This window comes from Bactrocera tryoni, chromosome 3 (assembly GCF_016617805.1).
Source record: "Bactrocera tryoni isolate S06 chromosome 3, CSIRO_BtryS06_freeze2, whole genome shotgun sequence".
Taxonomy (NCBI): Eukaryota; Metazoa; Arthropoda; class Insecta; order Diptera; family Tephritidae; genus Bactrocera; species Bactrocera tryoni.
Window position 1 is genome coordinate 16053383 of NC_052501.1, and position 20192 is coordinate 16073574.

At 35.7% G+C, this 20192-nt stretch overlaps 4 protein-coding genes across 4 annotated transcripts in view; 2 read left to right on the forward strand and 2 right to left on the reverse strand.

Annotated features, from left to right (window-relative positions):
• LOC120771045 (probable peroxisomal acyl-coenzyme A oxidase 1) overlaps window positions 1-2702 on the forward strand; it is a 5442-nt gene extending 2740 nt beyond the window's left edge. The window contains exons 2-8 of the mRNA XM_040098846.1: window positions 126-282; window positions 356-648; window positions 718-1123; window positions 1188-1694; window positions 1937-2042; window positions 2115-2270; window positions 2338-2702. Of these exons, the coding sequence (XP_039954780.1) occupies window positions 126-282; window positions 356-648; window positions 718-1123; window positions 1188-1694; window positions 1937-2042; window positions 2115-2270; window positions 2338-2598 (1886 nt within the window). The 3' untranslated portion in view covers window positions 2599-2702. The remainder of the gene's footprint in view (window positions 1-125; window positions 283-355; window positions 649-717; window positions 1124-1187; window positions 1695-1936; window positions 2043-2114; window positions 2271-2337) is intronic.
• A 370-nt stretch (window positions 2703-3072) lies between these two features.
• LOC120771046 (zinc finger HIT domain-containing protein 1) lies at window positions 3073-3732 on the reverse strand. The gene has a single exon (XM_040098847.1). The coding sequence runs from the start codon at window positions 3704-3706 to the stop codon at window positions 3242-3244; it is 465 nt and encodes a 154-aa protein (XP_039954781.1). The 5' UTR covers window positions 3707-3732; the 3' UTR covers window positions 3073-3241.
• On the reverse strand, window positions 3704-4181 carry LOC120771047 (general transcription factor IIH subunit 5). Its single transcript, XM_040098848.1, has 2 exons — window positions 4101-4181; window positions 3704-4017 (listed from the first exon to the last, which is right to left on the reverse strand). The coding sequence occupies exon 2, from the start codon at window positions 4013-4015 to the stop codon at window positions 3794-3796; it is 222 nt and encodes a 73-aa protein (XP_039954782.1). The 5' UTR covers window positions 4016-4017; window positions 4101-4181; the 3' UTR covers window positions 3704-3793.
• Window positions 4182-5336: 1155 nt separating this feature from the next.
• Window positions 5337-14503, forward strand: LOC120772617 (probable peroxisomal acyl-coenzyme A oxidase 1). Its single transcript, XM_040101332.1, has 8 exons — window positions 5337-5752; window positions 11301-11457; window positions 11827-12119; window positions 12184-12589; window positions 12648-13154; window positions 13217-13322; window positions 13872-14024; window positions 14088-14503. Exons 1-8 carry the CDS (start codon window positions 5626-5628, stop codon window positions 14346-14348), a joined length of 2010 nt encoding a protein of 669 aa, XP_039957266.1. The 5' UTR covers window positions 5337-5625; the 3' UTR covers window positions 14349-14503.
• Window positions 14504-20192: the final 5689 nt, after the last annotated feature.

Consider the following 20192-nt stretch of genomic DNA (forward strand, 5'->3'; position numbering starts at 1 on the left):
GAAACAACACTTTCTTAATATTATATATACTTCATATCGTTAAAAAAAAAAATAATAAAAAAAATACTTACGTCTACTTTACACACAACTATGCCAAGTTCACTTATGCTATTATCTAATTATAGAAACCTACCTTTACAAGGATCTTAGAGATGGTCACCTACACGACTATCTCTCACATGAAGATGTCTACCACTTGGCTGTAAAGGATGTTACGGAGGCAGCTGTAAAACTACGTAAACTACAAGAAATGCGCAATCCGGGCGGCAATGACATTTGGCCGTAAGCACTAGACAACCAGCCGTGCATCCAGTGTGACCAATATATTCATATTCATTATTATTTATGCTTACAGCAAGCTGCTCTATAGCTACGTCTCCTGGGCTATGATGCCCGCCAACCATCCCTTTGCTACCCATATCACCATGTTTGTCGATGTGCTTTTCAATCAAGGAACGCCGGAGCAAATCGAAAAGTTCGCCAAGCCAGCCGCCAATTGTAATATAATCGGCACTTATGCACAAACCGAGCTGGCGCATGGCACCAATGTGCGCGGCATTGAAACACGCGCCGATTACGATCGCAAAACCGATGAATTCGTCTTGAACACGCCCAATTTGCAGGCCTACAAATGGTGGCCGGGAGGGTGTGAGTGCATGCAAATAACTCTAAAGTAACTTTTTCGGCTTATTAAGTTGTTGAAATTCTATTTTGCAGTGGGTCACACCGCCAACCATGCCATGGTGGTGGCACAACTCTACATCGATGGCAAACATCATGGCATACAAATGTTCATAGTGCAGCTGCGCGACTTGGAGACGCATATGCCGTTGCCGGGTGTGGATATTGGTGAGGTTGGCAGGAAACTCGGCATGGCCGCCGTGAATCAAGGTTTTCTTGGCTTCAAGAACGTACGCATACCGCGTACAAATATGTTAATGCGTAATGCGAAAGTCTTGCCGGATGGCAGTTTCGTCGCCAGTCCTGTGTCAAGATTAAACTATATGACTATGGTGTATACACGCTGTTTAATTGTCGATGTCTCCTCTAGTTCGCTGTTACAAGCGGCCACCATAGCAACCCGTTATTCGGCGGTGAGACGGCAAAGTCCGATTAATGCCAAGTAAGTGCATTTTTTAAATAGTTTTTAAATACAGAACTCTCCTTAATAAACAGATATTTTGCAGCGAGCCAGAACCGCAGATCATCGATCATGTGACGCAGCAGCAAAAACTCTTCTCAGAAATAGCAAACGGCATTGCTTATCGCCTTTGCGTACACTATATGTGGGAGATGTATGATCTGACGCAAAAAGAAATAGCCAATGGCGATTATAAGCGTATGGCGGACATGCATATCATTTCGTGTGGTCTGAAAGTTCTCTCAAGTACCGACGGCTCTTTCGGTATTGAACGTCTACGTTTGGCTTGCGGTGGTCATGGCTATTTGACCTCGACCAATTTCAGTACTATATATGGCAATATCGTTGCTGCATACACTTATGAGGGCGAAAATACAGTGTTGTTGTTGCAAGTGGGTCGCTATTTAGTTAAGACCTGGTTACAGTTGACACAAGGCAAGCAAATGTCGCCGTTGGCTGCCTATTTGGCCGAAATGTATGGCAAACGTGAAATGCCATCATGGAATGACAGTTTGGAGTATATGGTTAAGTTGTTGCAGTTTACGGCGACCAAGTAAGTAATTTGGTTGTTGTAACTTCGGTTACACCGAGGCTTGAATACCGTTTACAATTAATAAAGTTTCAATACAATAACTGTACTTTTAGCGGTCAGTTTGTATGAAAGCTTCAGGCTGTGGTAGTCGGATCTGAAAATTTGTTCTGTGACGATATGTCGTCAAATAAAAACGTTTTCCTTACAAAAACTTGATTCAGGGTATAAAAATCATTATAAAAACAATTTTTTTTCCATTACAGTAAAACGCGTGTGGCTTTCGAGAATCTTACCAAACGTGTGGCTGAAGGCCAAACACAGGAGGAGGCAGCCAACAACACGGGCATTGAATTGACGCAGGCAGCCGAAGTAAGAAATTTTAAGGCTTTACGTTTTAAAGTCGTGTATTTTTTTAAACCTGTCAATTTTTCTTCAAAACAGCTTCACGCACGCCAATTCGTAGCTTCAGTGTTTTTAGATCAAATTACTGGCACAAAATCGGCAAATCGTTCTAAAGCGCTCAATTCCGTGTTAGAGAATATTTTGGAATTATATTTGGTGCAAACTGTACAGCGTCACATGCACGATATTCTCAGGGTAAATTGCAGTTTAAGCTTAGTATGAGGATTTTCAAATTTATACTAATTTCTTGCTTCTTTCACAGTTCACAACAATCAGCGATGCCAATCTGCGTTCGTTACAAAAACGTTTGGAAGCATGTTTGAAGAAATTACGTCCAGATGCTGTGTGTATTTGTGATGGTTTCGATTTCCATGATCGTGTATTGAACTCAACTCTAGGTTGCTACGATGGTAATGTGTATGAGCGTTTGATGGAGGCGGCAAGGAAAAGTCCGCTTAATCAAAAACCGGTGCCCGACTCTTTTGAGAAGATTTTGAAACCATTCTTGAAGTCAAATTTGTAATATTTGAAAATAATTGTATTTGGTCTGAACGAATTTTTTGTGTGATCTATGTAAATAATAAAATGGTGTACAGCTTCTGGGTCAAATTTTCTAGTTAAGAAAAACGTTTAGTTAACTAAACTTCATAGCCAATCAGGGTATAAAAATAGATTTTCATAGAACACTTCTACAAAGGACTATAAATAGCGGATCAGCAAATCTAACTCCTACAAATTTTACTGCAAATTCTCGTTCTAACCAAAAATTTACCTTTCATACAGGAGCGCTTGAATCTAAAATTAATGTTGTTGTTGCAGTTGTAGCCAGAATATAAAATTAATATTTTCAATTTCTTTATTTTTGTTTGAAGACTTGGTTGTGGTTTCAAATAATTTAATAATTCAATATTATGCCTTAAAGCGCTGCCAAATAAACAGAAAAATTATGAAATATTTAAAAATGCGGTTTTTATATTTATAACTAAATTATATTTACCATTATAAAAGACCAATGTATTAGGGCACTCACAACTTGTCATAACGCATAGTAAAATCATAAAACCATAGATTTTTACCCTTGTTAAACAAATTATTGTTATAATGTATGTAAAAATGAGTTTACGCAATTATAATTCTAAAATAATAATCCAATTAAATTCTATACTTCAAGCGGTCCATTTGAGGCAACGTGTATCCTGATGTGTGCCCAGACAACGAATGCAGCAGTAGTGTGTGCCGCACGCAGTGCAAGTGTATTTTGAAAAATTGCCACAAACAGCACAAAACCGTCGTGGAGGCTTATTTGGTGCGGGTGCCAAAGCATTCAAATAGTTTGGTGCATCCGTAGAATTCTGCTTGCATTCTTCAAGTAGCTGTGGAAAATTTTTACGATACTTCGCCCTATAGTATTCGGCACCTTTACGTTTGCTCTTCTTTTCTTTAGTGTTTTTGATACCATCTTGAAATTTCGGCAATTTCTTTGACATCACCAAATCTGCATGTGGATCTTCGTGGAAATTATCTTGTTCGAGCGCTTCAAGCGCCTTGCGTGCGCGCCGTTGTCGAGCAGCTTCATCAAGTACACGTTTCTTCTCCGCATCTTTTATACGATTGGACTCGCGTCCGGTCATGATTGTTGCTTTGTAAAGTAGATTGGTTTATAGTGAAAGACTTGTATTTAATATATAGATTGCATATATGTATATGTATGTATAAAATTAAGGATCTTTTTCATGCAGCGGAAAACTTATGCGGTCCATTAAATCATCCACACGTGCTTGCAACGTTTCCACTATATCAGTAGAAATGAACAGATGATTTTCATCCAAATCTTGAATGATGAATTTGCGTCCCAATGCGAGCGTTTCGTCCAGATGCAAAAGAAATTGTTTCATAGCCGGATCACATTCAACAAATACACCTTTCATAACATTCACCATTGCTACGAAATTATTAAAATGATTTTAGAACATTTGCTTAGCTTATTGTTTTTTGTATTTCACAGTAGAAGTTTTTGTTATTTACTTGCAGTTTCGCTTTATATTTGTGGAATTTCTCGAATGTTTACAATTAGAAAAAATTGGAAATTAGCGCAAATTACTTGTGTTCCACATGTAATCCACAACTGACAGTTGTCAGTAACATTTTGTGCTGCCAGATCGTTGAAGAAAAAAAATCGGTTTATTTTATTTGTACCGAAATGCCGAGCGAATAGCGTGAATTGGTTACCCCCAAATGACATCTATTTGTTAAATTAAATGATTAACCCGAACATTTTGTCACCACCCTATGTTATAGGTTATGTTACAGGTTAGTTTATGTTAGTTATTCGAAATCCTCTTCGAAACTTAGCCATGAAGGCTTATGGTTATTAATAAGCATTAACATCTGGTCCTGTTGTAGACTTTGTGAGCTCTAAATCTTTTTGAAAGGACTAAACTGCCTCGAGAGAAGAGATCCTCTCCTTACTAGGAACATCAAGCTTTTGAGAGATGTGTTGTTCTTTGGCCGCCAAATATAGGAATGTCTAAAAATGGAATAGTAAGGTATAGTTTAGGCTAATCTGGTAGGCTAATAAGCCACGAATATACCAGTTTTTTTCCTTAGCGATACCAGATGGAATGCCGATATGTAGTACATAAGGAATAGTTATCCTTCAGGATGCCAGGGCTTGAACTAATTTTTAATAGGTTCTGTGCCCTCACCAACGATACCTCTTTCAGTGTCTTCAAATCAAGGAGTCCACAAATGATTGAAGGGTTGCTTTGCCAATGCAGGAAAATAGGTGCTCCATTGTTTTTATGGTAACTTATTCTTAATGTTTCCTGCAGTCATCTCGAACTCTCAGCTGAATTATGTTCATATAATTTTTTCTATCGAGTGCCACGAGAAATTTCGCGTATTTCTCATCTTCCTCCTTATCGTGCGAATGCCGTTGCAGTTTTGTACCCCGGTAGATCGTGCCAATGTGTTTTGACATTTCTTACCGTTGGCTTGTCCAGATCATCGTAGAGACAATGCATAGGTTTACCAACGTCAGTCACGTTTTCGGAAGACAGTCGTACGCCACACTTAGCAATATCATCACTGCCCTCGACTCCTTTCCAACTGGCAACCAGTAGAAGTGCAGTCGTTTGAAATCAATATTTTTCTAATACAAGTATAATATATATAACACATATGCACAAATATATAAAATAAAAAGTTTAGGAGACAAGCCGCAACGCTTTGTTCTCAATTCAGCCTCTTCACAGTACACTCGTAAAGCTCCAAAAAACCAAAGAGCATTTTAAGTATCTCCAAATATCGACACAAAATACCAAAGTACACACATATATTCAAGTCGTTGAGCAACATCAGGCACAATAAACGATCTCAACGCGGCCAGCTACCGCCAGTCAAACGCTGTTATCCGTTGTAGACTGTTGGAGCTCGATCGCGGCGTGTTTAGTACCTTCTACGTGTGTTTTGTTTGTGATCACTTTAATAAAAATATTCGAAGTTTTGTAGTTGTTTCAAAAAAAGTAGTGCAGCAAAATTTTTTAACAAAATGACCATACCAAAAACTGTTAATCCCGATTTGGCGAATGAACGCAAGAAGGCCACCTTCGATGTGGAGGAATTCACCGCTTTTATTCATGACGGTGAAAGCTTCTTGCAATTGAAAAGATTAGCTGGTGAGTTGCTAGAAAAGTAAACAGCGAGTTCAACGTGCTGTAAATACTATACTAATCATTAGATGAACATATACATACATATATACAAATATGTATAGAGATGCACTTAGTCTAGTATTTGTTGATAGTGTCGGTGCTGTTGCAGCTAATACAATCGTGGCTTGAATTGCAAAAATTATTGTTGTTTTGGTTTGTTTCTCTTCTGCTAAGTGAAGCTCTAATTAATGCAATCATCTCAAAGTTGTACGAGATTATCCGATATTTTTTTGAAGTAATTTCATGTGATTCGTAAATTATATTTGACAAGGTTCTATAAGAGTGATAACTGGGTCAAATACTACTCACGCTGTGATATAGTATATCATAATCAGTGGTTAATTGGGGAATATACATATGTACAACTCTTTTTTATACAATAATAGACCTACTTCCGTAAAGGTCGCAAAAGTATTCATGGACTTTGGTAACATCACTTATTGTTTGTCAGTACTTAGTTAATTGCGAACGGTATTTAGTTTAATACATACCTACATATAATACAAAGATTTGAATTTGTTTTTTGTTTTTGTTTCGTTTTTTTTTTGGGTTTACATATTACAATTAGATAACAGTTTCCTGTTACCTGGCGATTTCTTAAATACTGGCAAGTTTCTTTTTATGAATGACGGTATGTTTTTGTTTAAGAAAGTAACCAATAGATTTATATATGAGGGGTGATCCAAGTAGAGGTACTTTTTTCAACAGAAGTATTTTTTTGAAAGTGTATAAAATGCAGCTTGTGCAAGAACTGAAGCCGTTCGATCTGCCCAAGCGACATCGCTTCGCTCTATGGGTTGAAAAGATCCAAGAAGATCCTATGTTTTCGAGCCAAATTTTGTTCAGCGATAAGGTCCGTTTCTGGGTCAATGAGTATGTAAACAAGCAAGATTCAAGAGCTGCCATTTTATCCAGAAAAAACAACGGTTTGGTATGGTTTGTGTGCGAGTGGAATCATCGGTCCATATTTCTTCGAAAATGATGTCAGTGAGAACGTAACAAACAAAGGCGACCGTTATCACGCCATGACAATCGACTATTTGATGGCTGAAATTGAAGCTGGTAATCTCGGGGAGATTTGGCTTCAACAAGACGGCGCTACTTCCCACACATCGCATCAATTAAAGTATTTTTTGAGAGAACTCTTTGCTGAGTGGATAATTTCACGTTTTGGGCCGGTCGATTGGCTACCAAGATCGTGTAATATTACATCGTTAGAATTTTTCCTGTGGTGATATGTAAAATCTAAAGTCTATGCGAACAATCCCGCTTTATCCCGATTCAGGCCTTGTCCGAAGGTGTCATCGAAAATTGGACTCATCGGATGGACCATCCGAAACGTGGCCGCGGACAACATTTGAAAGAGATAATATTCTTTCGAATGATAATAGACATTCTCCATTAAATTTGAAGTTTCTGTGTGTTTTTTTTTGTAAGTAGAGAGCGTCGAAATGGATCACCATTTACTATTCGATTAAATTTAAACCGGACAGGTCCACTTAAACTGTAAGCGAAAACCGAACTGTTAACGAAGTTTTTTTTTTGAAAAAGTGGATGGACGTCTCACTGGAGGCAGTTTTTGATGACTTTACGGCCTTCGCTGAATGCTTGGTGGTACTATAAGGCTAGTGTTTGTGATAAAGTAGATTTCACAAAACACCTCTGCAACATTTTCAATGCTTTAGCAGCCATGATTCCCTTGGAGACACAAAATTTCAAGCTAACTCGTTGTTAAATTTTTTTCCATAGGAAATAATGACAGATAAAATTTTCGCATCTAACACCAATAACTAACAAACACACGCTAAGTGACATAGGGGCAAAAGATTGTATCAAACTAGGTACAAATCTTTATTGATTCGGCTTAAATGGACCAGTTCCGGATCAAATTTTATAACATGGTATATACGTTGGCTGTCATTCATAAGAGAGATGCATATAAGTATGGGACAAGTGCTCTAAGTTCTCACAACTCTCACGAATTCTAATTTCTGCTCAAAGACTTAACTGTTAAGTGCTCTAAGTTTATTTTAATTGGGCTGGACTCTGTGTATAGTTAAATGAATTTAGAAAAACAGCCAAGAAAAAGAGCGCTTTGTAATCACGGATTCATTACTGAAAATGTAATTATATTTCTGCGTTCGTTTCTTTTTTGTTTACACACAAATCTGCACTCTGTGCTTAGCCTTGTGATACATTTCAAAAAAATAAGTAATTAGTAAGTGCTTTGGCAATATTGAGCTTTGAGACTTTACATTGTCTGTATAAAGTTTTTATTGCGCTGACTTTGTAACTCATCTCGTGCTATAAAAATAATTAACTTTTAAAATTTAAGTTGCTTACTTCTGTTAATAAAGTAGCGAAATGTTGTTAATTTATGGCAGTTAAATCAAATTGATATCACATACAGGGTTTTCCAATAAGAGTGATGTGTTTCTTCTCACTAATTGTCAAGGAAATTCAAATGTTTTTTTTATTGAAAGAGAAGTACAATAGATAGATAGAAGTGCTGAATATAATATCATGCAAATGGCCTACTCGACTTGTTTTACAGGAACGAATTCCATGAGCGATTTTCACACGAAATCAAGTCGTATGTCATGAATAGCGCGTTCAATATTGACCTCTAAAGCTTGAAGAGAAGAGCAGACTTACTGCTAAAGTCAAATCACTTCAAATAACCGAACAAGAAGTAGTCTAATGGTGTTAAATCACAACTTCTTGGCGGTCATTCAATGTTACAATTTCTTGAAATAATCGAATCTTCAAACTTTTCTCGCAATGATTCGGTTGTTGCACGTGCTGTGTGGCACGTAGCACTGACTTGTTGGAACTAGATGTTGTCAAGATCAACTGCTTCCAATTGCGGTCATAAAAAGTTGTTCATCATCGGTCTATACCGCTCTCCTTTGACAGTCACGGCGTCACCAGCTTCATTTCGAAAGCAGTACGGGCCGATGATTCCACCAGCACAAAAACCACACCAAACTATCAATTTAGGTGAATGTAATGATTGTGCATGAATAATTTGTGGATTTTCTTTGCACCAGAAACGACGGTTTTTTTAATTAAACGCACCCCTTGGATGATAGTGAGCCTCATCGAAGAAGATGTTAAAAAACTCGTTATCATTTTCAAGCTGTTCCAAGGCAAAATCAGCAAATTCACGGCGTTTACGTTCCTCCAAAGGCTCCAGTTCTTGAGTGAGAATACTTTTATATGGATGCAAGGAAAAATCTTCTCTCAAGATTCCACAGATTGCAGTTGGAGACATTCCCAATTCAAACAACGTCTTGGAAACGACAAATTGCGGTCCTCAGCAACAGGCCCAAAGGCACTTAGAAACCATGTCATCCCTATTGGAAAACCCGGTAGTGAAATGTTGAGAACAGAAAAAGAGTTTGAACATGAAAAGAATGTATTTGGGAGCAATAGTGTTTATGTCAACTCCAAATTTCAGCTGTTTTACGTATGAGACTACCATTACTAAATATACATATATGCGCTTACACCTGGATATTTAGATTTTCATGGTTAAGCTATTGAACTCTTAACCTTTACTTAAAAAGTTCTAGATACGAGGTAAATATTTACATACACATGTATGCCACGCGTAAATATCCATATCTATGTATGTATGTATATACGCGGTTTGGCAAAAGTCAACAACTCAAACTTCAATTACCAAAACAAAAAAAAAATATAGTATATCGTCACCTGAAATGCAAAATAACGTAACAACATTTTCGGAAATTTACAGTGGCGTGAATGAATCTCGAAATAAAATGGAACATGAGTTAAACAAAATTTTAATATTGGTTAAAACTAGTTTATATTTGATCGGAGAACCAGAAAATGTTGAACATATGTAATATTATGTAAGTAATTTGAAGTAGTGAAGCGTAATCTATAAAACATTCAATTTCGAATTTTTTGATGATACGTTATTTTGCATTTCAGGTGACGATATATAAAATTAATTAAGAAATTCTTTCGAGCCTACAATACAAACAAGTACGTATGTATGTAAGTATATAAAAAATGCTAGTCATACAATTACATAAGCGTCGAAACACGGCTTTGTGCCATTTATTCCGAAATTTAAATGAGGCTGGGCATTTGTTTTGATGATTTGCTTTCTTATTCCACATTTTTGCTAGCATTAAATCATTACATTAATTCAACTAAAGCTTGTTGTTGTTATATGTAAACGTACTGCTGTGTTAAAAATGTAAGGCTAAGGAAATTCGTAATGCCTCACACCACGAAAATTAAGGGAACGTGAGCTTGAAGTTTGATTGACCTTGCCGGGGGTTTTGCGGTCTTGCTTACACTTTTGTACGCCATTCGCTTGATTGTTTGCTGGTTTCAGCATCGTATGTGTAGAACTAAGTCTCGTCTCCAGTAACGATCCTGATGATAGTCAGACAGCGAAATTTCACACACATCAATCCCCCCACATAGCGGGAGAGAAAGAAAGAGCAGGAGAAATTCTTCCTCTTGAATGATGTCAAAATAAAATTGTATTGATCAAATCGTATTATACGAAAATTAGATATCAGCCGCCTTTTTGTATCTCGAAGAATTTAATTGCTGTCATGGAAAGGAACTAATAGCTTCGAAGATCTCTTCTAAACCAATCGAAATGAGGTTTTAGATATTATGAACTTGAAGATCGGCCAAATCAATTGAACATAAAGAAATGAATCTTTGACAAAACCTTTCTTATAACAAAATAACCTTTAGAGGTGTGGCACCCAATAATTCAACGAATTAATTCGGAAATTGACAATATTTGCTAAATCGCCTTTAAGTACGATTTTTGGTTCATTTTGGTTCAACAAGACGGTTCCACTTCTCACAAATCGCATCAACCAATTGATTTATTGAGCTAACACTTCGGTGAGCAGATAATTTCACGTTTTGGGCCAGGCGATTAAGCATCAAGATCGTGTAATATCACAGCGTTAGATTTTTTTCTGTGGGTATATGTAAAGTATAAAGTCTATGCGGACAATCCGTTTCGATTCAGGCCTTGGAGCAAAACATACGCGTGTCATTCGTCAGTCGAAATACTCGAACGAACCATTGGTATACACGGATGAACCGTCTGAGAGGTAGCCGCAGCCAACCTTTGATAGAGATAATATTCAAAAAATAAATATCGGAGCATGTTCTTTTGAATGATAATAAATTTGAAGCTTCTGTGTTTTTACTTTTAAAAAGTAGGGAACCTCGAAATGGATCACACTCCATATTGAATGTATACTCTTGAATAATAGTTTCCACCTTGAAACCTCATTTCAGCAATGCAATCTCGGAGATTTTATTATTTTCGGCTTCATGTGAGTAAAAACTTCGAAAAATGTGTAAATATCTCCGAAAATATGTAGAACCTGGTGATTAATTGCAATGACAACCCGATTTTTAAATACAATTCGTGCCGAGATATCGACAAACTCGTTGAATAGAGTAATAATTTTTATTTTATTAAACCATTCTTTCTTTGCAGAAGAGGAACTATTTTCTGACTTACCCGACCCTGTCGAATTGGATTATCTATCATACGAAGATTACTACAATCGTACAGTTGAGCAATGCGTAAACGCAATTACTAAAGTAAGAGCTATGCAAGAGCGCGTGAATCCCGGCGGCTTAGAAGTTTATCAGTAAGTAAAAATGTTACCTAAGTTAAGTACCCGAAACACTAACGAAAACTGTACGAAAAGAGCATGTAAGATTTGTCTGGATAATTGGTATACTTGGAATGGGTCAAAAAGAAGCATGGCTCATTTAAGAGAAGCCACAAGGGTCTGCTGCCCTTCTGCAAGAACTTTAAAATGCTCAATTTCAAGTAAATAAAAATTCCATTAAAGAAAAAATTTTCTGATCCAAGCTTTGGAAAATCTTTTGCTTTTATGAGCTGAACCTTCTTGTGAGCTATATACAAATATAATGTTCTTAATTTAGAAACACTTTCTTAAACCACACAGCCTCGTTATAAATATATGTAATTTTGCGTATCTCAATTTCAAAAGCACTCTCATGACTGGACCAATGGGTACGACTCTGATGCCCGGCGGTACTCCGATGGGTGTGCACTTTCTTATGTTCACACGTGCGCTTAAAAATCAGGGTACACCCGAACAGTATGAGAAATTCGGTCGTCGAGCAGACAATTGCGATATTTTGGGTACTTACGTACAAACGGAGCTTGGTCACGGTACCTATCTGCGGGGATTGGAAACGCGCGCTGATTACGATCGCCAAACCGATGAATTCGTGCTGAACACACCAAAGCTGACCTCGTACAAATGGTGGCCCGGTGGTTGTGAGTATTAAAGAGCCTTTTCTCAAGTCCAAGCATACTTACCGCAAACTTGCCATTACACCAGTGGGTAACACCGTCAACCATTGCATTGTGGTGGCACAGCTCTACATCGATGACGAACCAATGGGTTTGCAGTTATTTTTCTTGCAGGTGCGCGATGAGCAAACACACAAGGCACTGTCGGGCATTGATATCGGCGATATTGGCAAAAAGATCGGTTTGCAGGCCGTGAATAACGGCTATTTGGGTTTGACTAACGTGCGTATACCCCGCACAAATATGCTGATGAAGAATGCCAAAGTCCTGCCGGATGGCACTTTTGTTAAGTCTCCAGTCTCACAGTTGGCCTACTTTCCAATGGTGTTTGTTCGTTGTATGATTGTGTTGGTCAATAGCGGTTTTCATGCAATGGCGGCGACCATAGCGACACGCTACTCGGCTGTGCGTCGTCAGAGTCCCATTAAACCGAAGTAAGTGACTCTATCATACTATTTTAACTTTACTAAACCTTAACCTCTTTACTAACAGCGAACCGGAACCGCAAGTGCTGGATCACATAACGCAACAGATGAAAATTGTGCCGGAGATTGTTACAGCCATTGCGTATCGTTTGGCCGGTGTCAAGCTCAATAAAATGTACGAAGAAACCGCTTTGGCTGTCGGTCTCAGTGATTATTCGCGCCTACCGGAGCTACATGCCTTGGCTTGCACCTTGAAAGCGTCTTGCACGTACGACTCAACTTTTGGCATTGAACGCTTGCGACTCGCCTGCGGTGGTCATGGTTACTTGGCCTCGGCCAATTTTGGAAACATCTTCACTTGGGCCACAGCGGCTTGCACCTACGAGGGTGAGAATTCCGTGTTGTATCTACAAGTTGGTAAGATTTTGTTGAAAACCTGGGGCGATATGTTGAGTGCTAAGCCGCTGATGCCTACCATGGCATATTTGGGTGTGTGCGCCAGTTGGCATGAGTTTCCGGAATGGACTGGCGATTGGCAGTGCTTGGTGCAGGCTCTGCAGTATGCGGCCACGAAGTAAGCTTATTATGTTATTTTATTTAGTTGCTATATCTCTTAATGTTATGTTGTTATCTTAGCAAGACACTCATCGCTAGTAAAAGTTATACCAGACGCTTGGAGAGTGGCTTGTCGCCACCGGATGCGTTCAACGTGACTGGCATAGAGCTGACTCAAGCGGCTGAGGTAGGTTAAATGTGGCTTAAGGCTGACTAAAATCACTTTAAAATTGACTCTTTGCTATTTCATGCTTATGACTTCATTTAGTTTATGTGATCGGACTTCAAATGATCTGTTATTTGTAATATAATTTAAATCACTTCATCATAACAGATTTTATAATAGAATTTGAAACTTCACTTAATTTTTTGTATTTTTTATAACACTTTTTATATTTTTTTCAAATTTTACTACATATGTATTTTTAGATCACATCACGCGATAACATCACATGATATCAAACCATAAGACATCACGTCACACTTCTTTTTTACATAATATTTATGTTGTTACCTAAATTTATTTTATTTTAATTCACATCAAATCGGTTCTTCATATTCCATCACATCCTCCGCATGATCCTACTCACGTGACATTACATCACATCTTTCATTTTCAATGTTATAATACAATTTTCATTTATAAATACTATTTTTATGCAATCACATGACATCATCTGACATCACATCATTGCTTATATTTGCTAATCACATACTTTTTACTACTTTTTCCCAGCTTCATGGGCGCGCCTTCGTGGCCAACAATTTCTTTGAAGAAGTTACCCAAAATCGTGAAAACCGTTCCGCATCACTGAATAATTTGTTGGAGCAGCTGCTCGAACTCTATCTGGTGCATACGGTTCAACGGCATATGGCTGACATTTTGCGGGTTATTATTGTCACTTATTATTGACTTTCAAATCATTACTTATTTCTTCTTTAATATTTACAGTTCATTCATTTGACCGACGATCATTTGACCTCACTGCAGGATCGCCTCGAAACGGTGCTCGCTGAGCTGCGCCCGAATCTCGTTGCCATTTGTGATGGTTTCGATTTTCATGATAAAGTTTTGAGTTCCGTTTTAGGTTGCTATGATGGCAACGTCTACGAACGTATCTTCGAGGCTGCTAAGAAGAGTCCACTAAACCAGAAAGACGTGCCGGCGTCATTTGCGCAACATTTAAAGCCGTTCATGAAATCGAATTTATAAAAAACTGGTACTTGAAACAGGGGAGGGAAATGAGTTTAGGTGGTACGTGGTTTAAAATGGGTGGTATTTGGTGTGGTGAATTAATTTTAGAACTATATGTTTGTACCATTTTGTTATTAAATATCTAAGAAAAAATAAAAGCATTAGACAATAAAGTTCTATATTACTATTTATAAAATATTGTTTTAGCAAAGACACACACCTTGTGTGAGGACGCAGTATTTTTGAGAGTTGGGCAAACTTTTCGGTTTGTGTTGAACTTTCACTTCACTTTTAGTTAAACCTTTAGCTTAAGGTATTATATACGATGGGAAGGTCGAAAAAATGTGATAAGTCGATTTAGCTATGGCCTCAGTCTGTATATATATTGTATATAGTCCCTAATCCCTCAGTTTTTGAGATATCGATTTTAAACTTTGCACAAGTGTATTTCTTCCCTAAAACTGCTCATTTGTTGGAATCGTTGATACTGGATATAGCTGTAATGAAAGCTGATCGATCGAAATGAAGTTCTTGTATGGAAAACTTTTTTACGTCAGAAGATATGTTTAAGCAATTCGGCATGGACTAGTATTACCAAAAACGTCGTTACAATCTTCGAAAATATTTTTTAGATCGGATGACTATAGCATATAGCTGTCATGCCAACTGTACGATCCTATCATATAACCTTTCGAGGGATATTGAGATAGTCAATGAGAATCAAGAGTTCCCACGACAACGTCCGTTTACCGTGAGTACCTGTTGACGACAGCCTTACCCCATGGCGTTCAAGAGCAAAAGCGAATCAAATCAATCCGTTGATCAGCACCCAGTAAATGCCAGGCATTTTCAGTTCCAGCAGGCAGTGTGGAATGGACATGCCAACCACCTTGGTAGGGTTCCACGCTTACCTAAAACCTCTGCCGTGCTTTGGGTCCGGCATCCGGTTACAATGCAATTCCACATTCAACTGACAAAGTGTCAGTTCTTCCTACATTTGGGTTTTTAGCACAACCACCACGATACTCCCCGAGGGGCTAGTTCGCATGAGAAGGTGGGATCTAACTACAAGTGCTCCTGCTCCCCGTGATAACAGAATTAAGTCTCCAGTCGGACCGCTTAGCCGAAACTACTATCAGTTGAGCTTCCATAATGGTGACCAGAGGTTGGAACCGTTACGCACATTACACGCACATAGCATTGACATAAGCGGGTAACCCTAATTCCCAGTTAGACGCTTTCGCCACCTAAATAGTTCACACGCAAACGAACCTAACTGTCCGGCATTCCGACTAGTGAATATCACAACGCTAATATCTAAACGTCCATCAATCCAATAATCCTTATACCGCCCTGACCACCTAGTCCTAGACCCGGATCCCACAAAAGTACCCAGACCTATCAGATAGGGATTTCTGATTAAAAAATGCATTCAGAGGCCTATGCAAAAAGCAAAAACTCAGACAGAATCTGAAGTTGAGGGCAAACAAACTTAACGTCTCGAATGTAAGGAATTGTGTCTCAACAGTCTTGCAACCTACATTTAACTATATCATCTAGAAGCTCCTGCTCCTTAGATATCACTCCTTCTCCACATCTTCATCGAAAATCCAGGCATTCCGCAGCAATGACAAGGCTTGAGTGGCTTGAGTCTTCTTATCCTGAAAGACGGTCACGCTGCACCTAACAAAACCTGCATAGCAGCCGTTGCGATACAGGCAAACCGGCAAGCATTAAAGAACGCTGCATGGAGAAGAGTTTTTGGCAACTCAAAACTGTCACGGCTTCTTCCCGCCATGCAGCGGCTCCATAAGTGGCATAGGCGACAAACCAGCCACGATATTTGATTTGCGTCACATATCTGATGCTGACCTCGTTCACCCGGACAAGCGGTGAACGAACCGGCGCCAATCTGGCCTTAAGCAGCATTGTTGCAGTTTTTTTACATATTTTTTTTCGACAAGTCCACCCCGCAGCTAATACCCAAGTAAGTTCCCCGGCCAGTTGGGTAAGTAACAGGAACAAATTCGAATTTTATCCGGTCAGAGACGTGTTCCAATCTTCTTCAAGAATGTTTTTTGTCGCTACAACAGAGTATAACTCTTAATATACACTCTTTCTCTCTTATCGCTATCTCTTTCTCCCCCTTTCCCTATAAGCCATTGTTAAATAAGAACACTTTGTATTTTTTGTTACAGTTTTTCCATTTTATTAATGAAATTATTCTTCTTTACGCCTTTACTGTTTTCAAGTTTATCATAATCTTTGTTGTTGTTGTTATTATTATTATAATTCTTATTACTTTTACTGTTATACTTAATTTGTTGCAAATGAAAAACCAATTTCTCTCAGTACATTTAGCATTACAAACTATGAAACTAGAAAACGCTTAAAAGTGAAAGCAAAAACAAAAAATCTGTGTGTACCCATAGTTCAATGCATAAACATATGTATGTATGTATGTATATTTTGAGAAGAAAATTAAATCGTAAATTCATGTATTATTATTAAACTAAAAAATCATAATTGGAAAGACAAATTTGTAAAGAAAATTGTAAATTAGTTGCTAGTTATACATATACATATATAAAGTTTTACATACATGTATATACATATATATGCTTGTATACAATATATGTTACGATTTCGTAAGTAAATATGTTTCACAATTTAATAATATTTCATTTTTCTTGTTGTAAGAAGAAGAGCAGCTTGTAGATTTTTTCCATCGTGTGTGTGTATTGTATGCGTGTGTGTGTGTTTGGTAAAGGAAAATTCTTATCTTTGCGCGACTGAATTTCGTTACACAATTTACAATGTACATATTTATGTATATATTTCGGTATGTATGTATGTAATTATACAAGCATGTCGTATGAATTATGTAATTATAAGTATGCGTGTGTGTGTATATGTGTATAAACATATGCAAATTGCGGTTGTTATGCGTTCGAAGAGGACACTTTTCTAACTGTTTACATTTAATTATTATTTTTTGCTTCTTTTACAGTTACATATATTTTTTTGCTTCAATTATTTTGCTTACATAATAAACTTTTTTAATTTTTTTGCTACTAATTATATGTATATGTGTATATAATTTTTATATTAAACTTCACGCTAGCGCCAAACACAAAATCTGTATGCATAATTCACGATTTTTTTACAGTGTATGCAGTTGTAAAGTGAAGATGTTAGGCTTAGTGGCGTGTTTGTTGTTGTTGTTGCTATTGTTTTTCGAGCTCGCAGTTGAGTAGCTTGTTTGCTATGGCATAAAGCTGGTTTTGGCTAAATCATTTTTAATTTAAACATTTTAAATTATTTTAATTCAGCAAAATTATTTTTTTCAGTGCAAAAAAGTTTTTCTTTTTTGTGTGAAAAACTTAAATGTTGCTTATGACTTTATTTCATTTCTGCTTTTTTGCTGTTTTCTAGAAATTATTGCTTAATTTAAATATGTATGTTTGTTTTTGTAAAATGTCAAACTGGCGTACCGATATGTATGTATTTAAGTATGTATGTTTTCAATATTGCAATTTAAATATAAACACTTTCGTAGGATTTCCGCACTTTCGGTTGCGTAATTGATTGACTTTGCTGGTGTTCAAATGCAGTTTCAGTTGCGACAAATGTTTTTCGGCATTTTTAGGTTTTTAGACGCACGAAAGCTTACGAAGTCAGCGGCAGTTTACAGTTATTAGTTTTTTTAATTTTCCGCGTGTCAAATTTTCATTATTTTTGTTTTCGTTAACTGCTTTGATGCATTGTGATTGCCTTTTTATATTATATTTCGAGTTAAGCAATTAGAATAGACACTTAACGGTTTAATAATTAAAGGCTTTTGCATGAAAAATATTTTGATTCGTTTGCTAGTTAAATTAAGAGAAAACTAGTTGCAAAAATATGTATATGTATGTGTGAAAGTGTGGGTATTGCAAAGTAAAGGCAGCTATGTTGATTGAAAAAAATAAAGGGAAACATTTTTTTGTTTTTTTTTATTAATAAATGAAATAAATAAAGATTTCTTAATATTTTAATAAATGGAAAATTAAAAAAACAAAAATATAAAAGAATATTTTTTGAAGATTTTTAATGAAAAAATATTTAAAATAAATAAGCAATAATAAATTACAAAATAAATAAAAAAATAAAAATTACTAAAAAATAGTTTTCAAAAAATTCTAGAACAAAAAAAACTAATTTCGAAAATTAAATTTGCAGTTATACTTGAAAATTAGTATACAAGCACGAAAACAAAAAATTAAAAATAAATGTTTAGAAATTTTGAAAAATATATGAACTGACGTTTTTGAAATATTGAGAAATTTTGAAAAATTAAGAAACAGCATTTTCGAAATATTGAAAAATCTTGAACAAATAAAGAAAGGTGTTTTGAAATACTGAAAATTTCTGAAAAATTAAGAAATGATTTGCTTGAAATATTGAGAAACTTTGGAAAATTCAGAAATGGCATTCTTGAATTATTGAAAAATTGTGAAAAATTAAGAAATGACGTTTTTGAAATACTGAGAAATTTTGAAAAATTAAAAAGTTAAGGTTTTGAAATACTGAAAAATTTTTTAAAAACAAGATATTGCGTTTTTTAAATATTGAAAATTTTTGAATTTATAAATAAAGGTGTCTTCGAAATTTTAAAAATTAAAAAAAAAATCTGAAATAGCGTTTTTGAAATTTTGAAAAATTTTCAAAACGTAAGGAAAGGTTTTTATGGGGAAAAAATTGGATTTTCGCAAAATAACTGAATATAAATGCGAAATCTATACAACTTGGTTTAAAAATATATTTTTCGAAATATTATTATAATATTATTTTTTTTTTTTGAAAATCTGACTAAATGAGAATATAAATCAGCCTAATGAAAGGGCAATTTTTATTTGTGTTTTCAAAATAAAAAAATCAACTTAATTATAAATTAATTTATTATTAATTAGTAATAATTACATTAATTAAATATACTTTTCTGAAACAACTGTAGTTTTTAATTAATATACATTTTTAATTGTTATAGTTAAATGCATGTAGGTACTTGAAAAACAAAAAAAAAATAGAAGGCATACAAATTTTATTAAACGAGCACTTGATATTAACTGTTTAAGGTTGAAGCAAATAACTAAACTATTTCAGCTGTTAACGCAGTTTTTCTCTTGATTTTAATATTTTGCTCATTACGTGTATTAATATAAAAAAAACAGAGGTATTTTTAAGAATAACAACTATTTTGTTTGAAGCTGATAAATATAATAACATTAACAGAATAATGAATTCTTATTTTAATAAAAAAATTAAAAAACAAAAATTAATTACAATTTTTTCAAGTAAAAATTTCAAGCAACGAAAATATGCAGTATAACTTTAGCTATATAATATTTTTATGAAGCACAATGCATTGAATCGGAAGCAAGTAAATTTGTTTCAATAAAAAAATTGTGTTAATTTTTATAAGCTACATTATTATTAAAAAAAAATTAAGCTATAATAATGTCTGCCATTTTTTATGCAATTTTAGCATGAAGCTGCAATCAAACTTAACTGAGTTCTTCAATAATATTTCTTTTATCAATATTTTTTTCCAATTTTTCACATGGCAACTCTATCTCTTATAAATCTCGCTCAACTGCATGAAAGTATCTTCAACTCAGCTATATTCGGCTTCAATAATAATGATTATCTCAACTCTGCTCTTCTTTTTATCCACGATCACTGCATTTAATTGTAACTATTCTTATTATTGCAGAAATTAAGTTCATTTACTAACAAAAAATGATGGTAAGATGCATAATAATCGTAATATTGTATAAAAGTTAATAGAAAAATCCTTAAATAGCGAACTATTTAGTTAAT